We start from the raw sequence: 11,617 nt of genomic DNA on the forward strand, positions 1-11,617 counted from the left end.
TTTCCTGTCCTTAACTCGAGAAACACAGCTTCTCAGGAACTCAAGAACTAAAAAGAGTGGAGACTTTTGAACTAACTTCTGGTATCATACGCTATTATCACTGAGCAAAGTCCACCAGTTATAATGTATGACAAACAGATGTGGAATGGTTTTTCATACTTTCAGTTAATAACTAGCTTCATTGTCAATAGCACAACAATGTATTTTAATGAGACTACATTCTTGCAAGTAACACTTCTAAACCACAGTTGTGTCTTAGAATTTATTGTTCCATTTCAAAACAAAGGTGAGAAATCAAATTGTCTTTTACTTACTGAAACATCCACCACCTTTACAGATGCAGATAATTCTTCACATACAAGTTGTTTTAAAGTACCCAGTGCTGTATTTTTTAAAGGCATGTAGTCTGGTCTTTAAATACATCTAGACTCTCAAGTGCATCCGCAAGATTGAAATAAATTTCACACAGTATTTTTAACAAGTATAGAAAAACGTATGTTAGGCAATTAAAAGATAAACCACAAAAAATGCACACCACAAGGTATGTAAAGCACCAACATTTCTCAAACTCTGTAGTGAAAGCAACAAAATACATTAACAATACATAAATAATGGCCAACAAATTGATAATTTATATTCATTGCTATCTGTAAAATCGTGTTTTCTCAGTTTTGACTGAAAATCTACACTTCAAAAAACAATTATCCAAATCATAATTTAAAAGCAGCTTTGTGACAATTTTTTCAGCATGTAGTATTTTAAAAAGAATTCTGATAGTTACAGGTAAAGAATCTAGTATTACCACATAGAAATAACAGTGTTAACCAGCCAAGAGCTATAGTGTGTTCTTTATATGTAGTCTATTTATCAAGGCAGTATTTGTTATTTACCAAGATCTATTTCAGCTTTGAGGGTTCTGCTGATACTACTATTAGTAAGAGAACAAAAGTTCTAACACTGTCATGGTTTGTTTCTTCCACTTAATTGTAACAAATACCAATTAGGGCACCATTTAGAGCAGCAAAAAGATGTATGCATGCATGCTTTCAGCAAAATCTCTGACACAATTAATAAATACTAACTGTAGTAAAACTATAAATGTAGTGTGCAAAATGTTAGCATTTTTCCATAATCTCTACTGTGAGCAATTAAGTGACTTTTCTTGTATTTTATTCCATTTTTGTTCAAAATAACCCTGACCTGAAACTGAGAATCAAAACTTCTGCTGTGCCTTTATGCAATTTTACTGACATATTTTCCTTATGTGACCCCTCTGACCTGCCCATTCCCCTCTCTAAAATCACTTCCACCCATTTAGAGCCTACTGACTTCTAGTCAAAGGCAGGAATCAAAACCTCAGATTGGAAGTTCTTTGCAGCAGGGACTGACTTGTCCTTTGTGGATTTCTCTGTGCTTTGCGAGCTATAAAACAAAACTAGATTGTTATTTGTCTTCCCGTAACAAATGAAAAATTCAATTCTGAAGTTAATATGTAACATTTGTACAACTTTCAGGAAGCATAGTGTGTGCTTATCTGGAAAAACTTGTCAAGTGCTTATCAAGTCACCTTTGTGGTCTCCATTAAGGTTACTTGATGCTACTGCATAAAAAATATTTTAAAAAACAAATGCGAAGAAGGGGAGAATCTTAAAATGAGCTGGTCTTTTAGTACAAAACACCTTCTCTCTCCAAAGTATCTATAAGGCTATAACAGTTTCTGTAAGGTCTCAGTTCATTATACATAAAGTTTCACTGTTGACATGTTCAGATAGACATGTGTTTACCATACTGTCGTGGGATCCAATACCATCACATTTAGAATTGCAGACTTACTTACAATTTGGTAAATTCAGAATTTAATTCTGAGGTTCTCAGTAATGCATTAGTACTGATATTCATGGAAAAAAGAGATCTAATCTCAAACACTGCTTCTTATAGCCATGCCATGCTTCAGATTACCAGGTGTTAAGTAATAAATTAATATATTGTTCACATTAAAGCACCCAGGAAAATACTATTCTTTTGGACAGTGAGCAAATTTTCAGTAAATATTAAAAAATGTACTTTTAATATAAACACATTTTATAAATACTTCACATAAATCAAGCAAATGTATACTACCTAAACTGCACAGATATACTGGAGCTCAAGAAACACTTCAGTAATTATAATTTCTATTATTACCAGCTAGAATATTTCAAAATTAAAAATTACATTTCCATACTCTACATTACTTTGCAAATATTATTGATATTAATCTTTCTTTTTTTAACTCCATGAGACTATGTGGCAGAAGTAATGCAGTATTTAAAAGTGTATCTGCCATTGCCTGTCTTTTAGTACACATATGGCAGACCACTTATTTGGAGAGAAATCTTTATATCATCAATATGATATTATCATTGATATCAACATTTGGCAAGAGAGTGAGTAGAAGAAACAGAAGTTTGCCACTTATATTAGACCAATCTGCTTCGAACAGCACATTGACATTCCTGCTGAAGTGCTTCAAACTGCAGTTTTATTCTTGGCAATCTTCAAGGTCTTGGGAGGCAGGACAAAAACCTACTTTAGGGACAACTGAAGGCAGTCCATATCATTTCCACGATCACGTTACCTTTAAATATATTGTATTAGTCCCAATTCAGGAAGGTACTTCAGTATGCATGTAAATTGAAACATGTTACAGCACCTTACTAAATTAGAGCCATTATAAGGACAAATATGATGATGAAACAATACTGCTGAACAAAACCTGTGTTTAAAAATACTATATAATCAGTGTTAATATAAACTGCTGTAAAAACAGTAATGCTTGAAGGCATGCAATTGCTTCATACAAACAAATGTAAACACAGAAGAGAACTCTCCTGGTAGTGCTTTGTGTTTAGTGTGTGGCTCCACATGGATTGACAGAAGTCTGACACCCCATGTTATATCCTGTCACTTGAACCTTGAACAGTGTTCCATCTGCGCACATGCAGAGCTTGAAACGCAGCCAGTTACCATTATTAAACTGTTCCCCATAAGAAGAACTTGGCAATCGCGACGGGCTGACCATCACTGTTCCATTTAGGATAATGCTGTTTTCCTATTGAGAGAGAGGAAAAAAATTAAAAGTACAACTTTTTATGTAACTACAGCAGCCTGTTTTTGAAAAGAACAAGTTTAATCAATAAATCACATTATTAGGATGGCTGTAGAACTCAGTAACATTTTAAAAAATGTATAGGGAAATTTTCATTTTTAAATTAAATGTGAGTAATGTCCACCAATTCCTCAATTATAACCAGGAAAGTACTTTGCTATTCCAGTGATAGGTTGCTTTTGAGAGAGACAGTAGTAGGCTGACACATAGTTCTTCACTTTATTGACCTATTAGCCAACACAGTAAATCTAAAAATCCATACATGAAATGGAAATCAAGATTTGCACTTATATTCCCAGATGCATATATCTTTATTTCCTCCCTTCCCCTTTAACATTTTTCCTCATTTTATGTCCTCTACAGTCTTAACCTCAAAAAAAGCTTAAATAAATGCTGGTGAATCTTGCTGTGACAGCTCATGAAGGTACTGCTCCTGACTGTACGCTCTGCTCCTCTGTCAAAAGTGGCTGTTTGCAATAAAGCTTCCAGAAGGGGATATGTATTTCCTTTGGTGTCTATTTCAGTGCAGAGGCCCATAGTTTAGCTTTAATTGCTTTATGGGTTTGTAGCATCTTACAGGAATAAATTATTGTCACCTGACAACTGTCGAAACATTCGTTAAAAGCAAGGTAATAATTCACCTTTTTAAAGTCCTACCAAATACACCAACTGCAACTAAACTTTTATGCATGACTATTCAATATAAAATTTGAATCCATACAAAACTACAAGAGTTTACTCTCTGCCTGTATTTGAAACTAAGCTCCTTAAATGCTGATCTGAAATACTTACTGCTTTAAGTTCCATGTTACCTCCCATGCGAAACTCAATGGTCTTGCCTGTAATGAAAACTCCTTCATTTCCACGGACAATAGCACGTCCATCAACCTTTATGTTTAGATCACTCGTTGCATTGCTGGTAATCTAAAAACATAAAAAACCAAAAAGAATATTACAGAACAACAAAAAAAAAGTGCCAGCTGGGTTTGAGCAACTTAAAAATATTGTTAAATAATTTAATAAAAAGTATCAGTGTATTTTGCACCGTCCTCCCACTATGCCCGTAAAACCTCCACCTATTTGCTACTTTCTGTGCTTACATATAGAAACAAGGATTACCTAAGTATGGAAATATGTAAAATAGCTTATTGCTTGCATAACATTTGATTGCAATAAAAATATAAACAATTTACATGGAAGAGTAATATGGGATATATAACACTGGTAGCAAATACAACATTCCTGTAAACAGTGATCATGTAAACTTGTTTTTCTGTATTCATTTAATTTGGTCTTCTATTTAAAGTTATAGTTGTTATTTTTGACTCTGAAGCATACTAGTTAACTGTTAGCCTGCAGAGGAAACATAAAAAATAACAAGCTAAGTTCTCTTTTTTGTTTGTCCTTAATAGAATTGGTCACTGCTTCCCCAAGATACACTTGACCCCCTGTAAATCCACTGACACTACTAATATTATACAGTAGAACTATGATTGTATTCTGTCTGTAAGCTTTTATTATGAGTGATGATCTTAGTCTAAGATCAATATCTTTAATGCATGCATTAAAATGCATCAAACAAATATTTATTATGCATTAAATATGCATATATTGCATAAATATACAAATAATATGCATTAAATAAATTAAAATATTTAGTCTTTTTAGTCTTTTTATAAGAACATATTTAACCTGGAAGCCTTAAGCTAATAGAACTTCTATAATGTTATTACTGTCCTCTACATTTTCAATCAGACGTCTAAAAATCTGATTGTAATAAAATTTATCACTGATGAAAAGAAAATGATACCTGAAATTCTGGTAGTTATGTTTGTAAGTAATTAGGAACAGAAAGCTTTTTAGATATACTCTATTTTTTGAAACAGTTATCTGTGCATGGACACATAAATGCCTAAAAAAAAAACACATATAGGCTTTCTAATCCTGATAATGGAGATAATATGATATTCTAGATGTTACACTCATTTAATAATACCAGTTCTAATTTATACTGTACTTTTAAAGGTGACTTAGGTTTTAAAAGCTGCATTTTTAGCTATATTAATCAAATTTCTAAACCAGCTTGAAAGATCAGATTACAATGCAGAATTTATTTAATTATTCTGCAATAAAGGAAATTCTGTAACTTTTGCAAAGAGTGAGTGATAGTTTAAAAAAAAAAGAGAAAAGAAAAAAGGGCATACCCTCTCTGTAGAAGCCTTTTGTACATTCAAGATTTTAACTCCATTTGGCAGGTGAAACTCATGAGTTTCATAGTCTGTGCTGAACAAGGTGTTCTGTGTCCGTGGATCAACAAATTCCATGCCAATGTCACTGGTAATAGAAGTTTTGTCCTTGTCCACACTAAGCTTTGTTGTTCCTTGCTGAAATACAATCTTCAGAAACAAAGTCTTAGGTTAATGATGTTTCAAAGGTAATGTTTATTCATAATGTGAGCATCATTCCATAGTGTGGCTCATAAAGTTTCAGTTCATGACATAACTTACAGGCTGATTATTTCCAGTAATCACCAAATCTTCATTACGTCTGCCTCCTACAGTGCTTTTATATAATGGATGTATAACGCCCATGTCAGACACTTGCTTAAACCTCAGTAAGCCACTCTCATGGAACTCCATACTGTCACAGCCATTGGGACCAATTCGAATTACAGCCCAGATAACAAGTGTAATCTGAAAGATAAACAGGTGTTTTTAAAGCTAACTTGATCATTCAGGTCTTCCTGTGCAGAATACTGTACTAACAGATTTTATGTTTGAAATAATTATTAATGCTAGTGTTTAAATGAGTTGTATGGGTAAATTTACTTTAGTATGTTTATTTTCTACTAGAAACATCAGCATACACTTGATTTTAAAATGCATTTTGCATTACTTTTTACACTCATCTGAAATGACAATTTGTATATACACATATACACATACATACATACATTTGAAATTAAACCATGCCCACATTTAAATCTTTTTCCTGCTTAAGGGTAACCATGGTATCATGAGCTAAACAGTTCTGCAGAACAAAATATTGCAACTCAGTATATACTTACCCTTGAACTACAAGGAAGTATCTTCTGATGTGGATGTCTAGTTATGAAAAACTAAGTGTTCAAGCAATAAAAAGGTGATTTAGTGAATACTAGTAATAAGCAAGAGGAGAGGTTTAAAGTACAGTAGCTGATTAATTTTTAACAATCATGTAGTTCAGTTATTGTATGTACAGTGTTCCTGCCTGACCAATTATCCTGAATGCATTTGTACTGCACAAATAACACTTCACACACTTGCTGTAAAGTTTTGAGAATAGTTAGAGACTTTCATAGTTCCTACTCTTGTATTGGATAACAGGCAGGTTCCATGCTGGGACCATGATACTGAAACAGCGATGTCTAAACTGGTAACCATTTTCCTGTCTAATCTTGATAATGAAAGAGCAAAAGGGAGAGAAGAAAAATGAGAAATCTATAGTACATTTTAAGTGCTTTGCAGCCACAGTGGAGTAAATTTTCTCTCTCTAATAAACAATCAAAATGAAATACATCCCAATATTGCTTACAGCCTATTAAATATACTCACAATCAAATTGATGACAGCCAAAATGAAAAGAAGAACGATCACACAAATGGCCAAGTTGCCTTTCCTGCCACGTAAGCCTGTCTTATGGAGACGGTCTTCATCAATTGGAATGTATCCCGCTTTAAAGTTACTGTTGTGCTCCTTATTAACATTCCTGCGTTCTACAGCCTTCTCACGCATAGACTTCTTCACAGGGCCATTAGAACTTTGCTGTAATTCAAAACATGGATTAGCTGTTACAAGGCATATAATTCACCAAAACCATATATATATATATATATATTTATGCAGAAAGAAAAAAAAAGTCAAGAATGTGAACTCATTTATGGAACATACAAGATATTATATTTTATACTATATTTCAATCTGCCACTCAATACTATCTATTTATTCAACATGCATAAATGCAATCTATGTGCAATCAATGCTAAGACTATTACTAATATTAGAATCCAGGTATTTTCAGACAATTTATAAATGTTTTATGTGTCATTTTTACGACATCAGCTATGAATTATTAGTGAGACTACTGCAGTTAAAGAAAAGGGATTCAGCTGTAAAAGAACTTCAAGTTTTTACCTCCGGGGAGGTGATACAGGACACAATCCTGCAGGTCAATTACCACTACACAAGATTTTCATTCTCTCTACACTAGTGCAGTGAGTTCATCCAAAAATTTCAGGAGTGTGGTGAGTGAGGAGTATGAGCTATTAAGTTACTTTGATAGCATGCAGTTTAAAGTTAACTTTTATTACTTGCATGCAGCATTAAGAAAAGGAAAAATATTATAAGGCCTCAAACCTGCCATGGAGGGAAGCTGGCCAGCATAGCTTTACTTTACTGTCTTGCAGTGATTAGATTGCAAAGTATATCCTATCAATTTGACAAGTTCACATGCGGAGGAAACTCTCACAGATAGTCATGGAGAGATAAATTAGATGCATTTTCATAACTTTGAACAAAATTTTGTTCCACCTTTCTTGAATGTAGTCATTTGCTATTTTAGGACCCAGTTCTTCAAGTAAGGGATTGATCTTTTTGATGGTGTTAGATTTGCTCATCTGAGTGAATACTGAAGCTGCACCTTAAGCTTGCTATACTCTGTGTGTGTGTGTGTATATGCTAATGTAAAGGGTAAAAATGTCTTCTGCTTTCCTTATTATTGTAAAAGGAGCTGATGTCCAGAAAGAGGCTTCCTTGGTGACATTCTGGAAGCCACTGTTACCTATAAAAACTCAGAATTAGGCAGGGAAACAGTCTGAGAAAAGAGGTTAGGACTCTGTGAAAAAGAAAGGTGGAAATCTTGCACAACAGAATAGTATTTTTTTTTTTTGTCCCAAAGACCCTGTGTTCTTGAAAGAATTTGATAGCGAGACAAAATTCAGTTTTTCACCCGGTAAGGCAGGGCAAGAGAAGACGGTACCAGCGCTGAGGGAACGTCGGCGGCACGGCTACTGCTAGACCGAGTAGTACTGCTGTGACGCCCGCGCCGAGCTGTGGGGTTTCTCCCGGGGCACCGGGGACGCAGCTGGGCGAGCCTCCCTCAGGAACCTACCCGCTAGGTCCGCAGGCAGCGCGCACGCACGCTCTCGGTTTATAACCGCTCCCTAGGAGGAGGGCAAGAGCGGAAAGCCCAGCCCTTGCACAGCTCCCTCCTCTTTTCCAGCGGCAGCAAACCTCGTGTGGGCGGAGCGGGCGCTCCTCTGCCGCTCTCCGAAGTGTGGGAACTCGGACGCAGGCCTGGAGCTGAACTTGAGCTTAGCTCCTGTTTGCTATACGCTGTCACTGAGCTACCCCGCAGGATGCCTCACGCGCGATGTCTATTTATACGAAGCGCGCTGGCTGGCGGCTCGCCGAGCCACCGCTGGGCCGCCCCGATCCGCTCACGCAGGGCAGCTGCGGCGCGCCGCGGAGGCGCCGCCACACTCCACGAAGCACCTCCCGGCTCTGGAGACGGCCAACGCTTCTCCTGCGGCCGCCGCGCGGTGCGAGGCGCGCCGCCCGCCGCCCCACGGCCCGGCCCGGCCCGGCCCGGCCTCCCCGCGGGGCCCGCCCGCCGCACCGAGTCCGCCTCACGCCGGCGGAGCCGCGCGGCGCAGCCCGTGACGAGCCCGGCGCCGCCGAGCCGCCGCCGCCGCGCCGCCTCCTCCTCCTCCTCCCCCGCCGCTCCCCGCCGCGGCGGGCCGGCCCCGCCGCCTGCCTCCCCGCGGGGACAGACCTGCTCGGGGCCGGCCGCCGCCATCTTCCTCCGCCCCCCGTGCCGCGGCGGCGGCCGCGCCGAGCGCCCCCTGGCGGCGCGGCGGGCGGGCCCCGCGCCCCGCCGAGCCGCGGCTTTCCCCGGCGCGCGGAGGTGCCGGCGGGAGTGCGCCCGCCGCCGGCGAGCGCCGCGCCTCGAGGCTCCTCCGCCAGGCCTCGGGGGCGGGTGGCGGCTGGGAAGATCGACGAACAGCGCTACGTGCTGAGGCCGCGTCCGTGTTCAAACCTCGGTTACCGACTGCCAGAAAACTCTTCTCTGGGCAGTTCGTACTGAAAACGAGCCCCTGTGTTAAAGCGTAATGGGGATGTTACCTAAATCCCGCAATACCGTAACCCCAAACCAGCCTCGCGTGCTCCCCGGCACGCCCTCCCCCGCACACCGCGCCCCAGCCAGGCGCCACGTGCAGGCCCGGCCGGTGACGTCAGGGGCAGCGCTTACACTGCGCCTTCCGCGATTACCTCAAAGGACGCGGCGTGACGTCAGAACGAGCCAGCCAATGAGCTTCCGCTGTTCTGCGGCGCTTCCGCGCCCTCTCGGTGGGCTGCAGCCCCCTGGCGCAGCCTCCCGCAGGGCGCCGGGCCCGCGGCGTCCCCGGCGTCGGCATGAGTCCGGCGTGGAGGGTTTGTGCTAGCTTCCGAGTTTTCAGGGGGTGAAACCGAAGCGCCGCACACTTGGCTGCGGCACCGGCCTCTCGCAGTCCCTGCTTCCTGGCTTTCTGTTCGCAGCAGAAAAGGCAGAGCTCAGAGGGTCGTCATGTGGCGTGGAGCCTAACTGGAGGCCTGTGGCGAGTGGCATCCCCCAGGGCTCAGTACTGGGTCCCATCCTGTTCAACTTCTTCATCAATGACCTGGATGAGGGGACAGAGTGCCTCCTCAGCTGGTTTGCTGATGATACCAAGCTGGGAGGAGTGGCTGACACACCTGAGGGCTGTGCTGCCATTCAGAGAGACCTGGACAGGGTGGGGAGTTGGGCAGAGAGGAACCTCCTGAGGTTCAACAAGGGCAAGTGCAGAGTCCTGCACCTAGGAAAAAAATAACCCTATGCACCAGTACAAGGCTGGGGGCTGACCCTGTGGAGAGCAGCTCTGCAGAGAAAGACCTGGGAGTGCTGGTGGATGACAGATTGACCATGAGCCAGCAATGTGCCCTTGTGGCCAGGAAGGCCAAGGGTCTCCTGGGGTGCATTAGGAAGAGTGTTGCCAGCAGGTCGAGGGAGGTGATCCTGCCCCTCTACTCAGCCCTGGGGAGGTCTCATCTCGAGTCCTGTGTCCAGTTCTGGGCTCCCCAGTACAAGAGAGACATGGAGCTACTGGAGAGAGTCCAGCGTAGGGCTACAAAGATGATCAGAGGGCTGGAGCACCTGCCCTCTGAGGAACAGCTGCGAGAACTGGGCCTCTTCAGCCTGGGGAAGAGAAGACTGAGGGGGTGGATCTTATCAATGTGTACAAGTACCTGAAGGGAGGGTGTCAAGGGGACGGGGACAAACTCTTTTCAGTTGTCCCGTGTGACAGAACAAGAGGCAACGGGCAGAAATTGAAGCACAGGAAGTTCCACCTGACCGTGAGGGGGAATTTCTTCCCTGCGAGAGTAACGGAGCAGTGGACCAGATTGCCCAGAGAGGCTGTGGAGTCTCCTTCTCTGGAGATCTTCAAGGCCTGCCTGGATGCAACCCTGTCTAACATGCTCTAGGTGACCCTGCTGAGCAGGGGGGTTGGACTAGATGATCTGCAGAGGTCCCTTCCAACCTTACTGATTTTATGCTTCTATGAACAGCAGCAAACGCAGGCCTGGGTTAATGTACTTGCCGAAGACAAGTACGACAGCAAGCACTGAAGACATCATCTGGCTTTGGAGCCAGTGGAGGCTCTGTGCTGCCGGTCCCACTCCATTTCTGGCACCTGTAGGAGCAGAACTTGGTCCTGTGACGTAGCTCTGACTGTAATGGTACCCTACAAGTGTTAGTGTTTTGTTTTTCCTATGACGCTCGCTACCCTGCTGCTTTGGTGAAAGCACTCCTTGGGGGAGGTGACGCTGCATCTGCAGGCCCACGCTGTTTTTACGAGGATAATACTTTTTGATGCCAGGGTGTGAATGTCCTCATTATTTTCCCCGAGAGCTGCAGTATAACCCTCAGAGATCAATTTTGTTGCTGAAATAAATCAGCAAAGGCTATATTTTGGTTTAATTGATACCTGTCAGTGTACGTGTACACATGAATAGGCCTGTGTTCCTACCCGCAGATCACAAGTAAGTATTTGATTTAATGTTATTTAACCCAAACTGCTCTTTCCCCCCCCCCCCATTTTAAAGACTGGCATTTGGCAAGCGCAGTTCGGCGGCGGTTACGCAACGCGTGCTCTGTGCAGCCGCCTCCTCCCCGCGCCTAGGGGCGCCGCGGCGCCGCCTGGCGGCCGCGGCGGGCGGCCCCGCGGGCGGAGCGCCGCTGCGCTGCCGCCGCCGCTGCGCTGCCGCCGCCGCCGCCGCGCTGCCGCCGCCGCGGGGCGGCCGGCGCTGCCCGCGGGGGCGCCCGCCGCGTTGCCACAACCGAGGCGCGCCCTGCCCGCGTCGCCCCGGCGCCCGCCGCAGCGCCGGGCCCGGCCCACGTCAGTGCGTTTCACAA

At 42.8% G+C, this 11,617-nt stretch overlaps 1 protein-coding gene across 2 annotated transcripts; it reads right to left on the bottom strand.

Annotated features, from left to right (window-relative positions):
- Positions 1–248: 248 nt before the first annotated feature.
- Positions 249–9,009, bottom strand: SGCB (sarcoglycan beta). Of its 2 annotated transcripts, XM_062575550.1 has the most exons (7): positions 8,960–8,983; positions 7,543–7,966; positions 6,742–6,951; positions 5,656–5,841; positions 5,353–5,544; positions 3,941–4,072; positions 249–3,091 (listed from the first exon to the last, which is right to left on the bottom strand). In XM_062575550.1, the coding sequence occupies exons 2-7, from the start codon at positions 7,567–7,569 to the stop codon at positions 2,888–2,890; spliced, it is 951 nt and encodes a 316-aa protein (XP_062431534.1). In that variant the 5' UTR covers positions 7,570–7,966; positions 8,960–8,983; the 3' UTR covers positions 249–2,887. The 2 variants fall into 2 exon arrangements, with proteins under 2 accessions (XP_062431534.1, XP_062431535.1); XM_062575551.1 differs by lacking the exon at positions 7,543–7,966 and having other exon boundaries at positions 8,960–9,009.
- Positions 9,010–11,617: the final 2,608 nt, after the last annotated feature.

The sequence above is a fragment of the Rhea pennata genome, chromosome 4 (genome assembly GCF_028389875.1).
Source record: "Rhea pennata isolate bPtePen1 chromosome 4, bPtePen1.pri, whole genome shotgun sequence".
Classification (NCBI taxonomy): domain Eukaryota; kingdom Metazoa; phylum Chordata; class Aves; order Rheiformes; family Rheidae; genus Rhea; species Rhea pennata.

Coding starts and splice junctions, on each gene's coding strand:
- SGCB (XM_062575550.1), bottom strand. CDS start 7,569: ATGCTGGCCAGCTTCCCTCCATGGCAG. Junction 6,952..7,542: donor CCAGCTTCCCTCCATGGCAG/GTTTGAGGCCTT, acceptor TTTGAATTACAG/CAAAGTTCTAATGGCCCTGT. Junction 5,842..6,741: donor TGGCTGTCATCAATTTGATT/GTGAGTATATTT, acceptor TTTATCTTTCAG/ATTACACTTGTTATCTGGGC.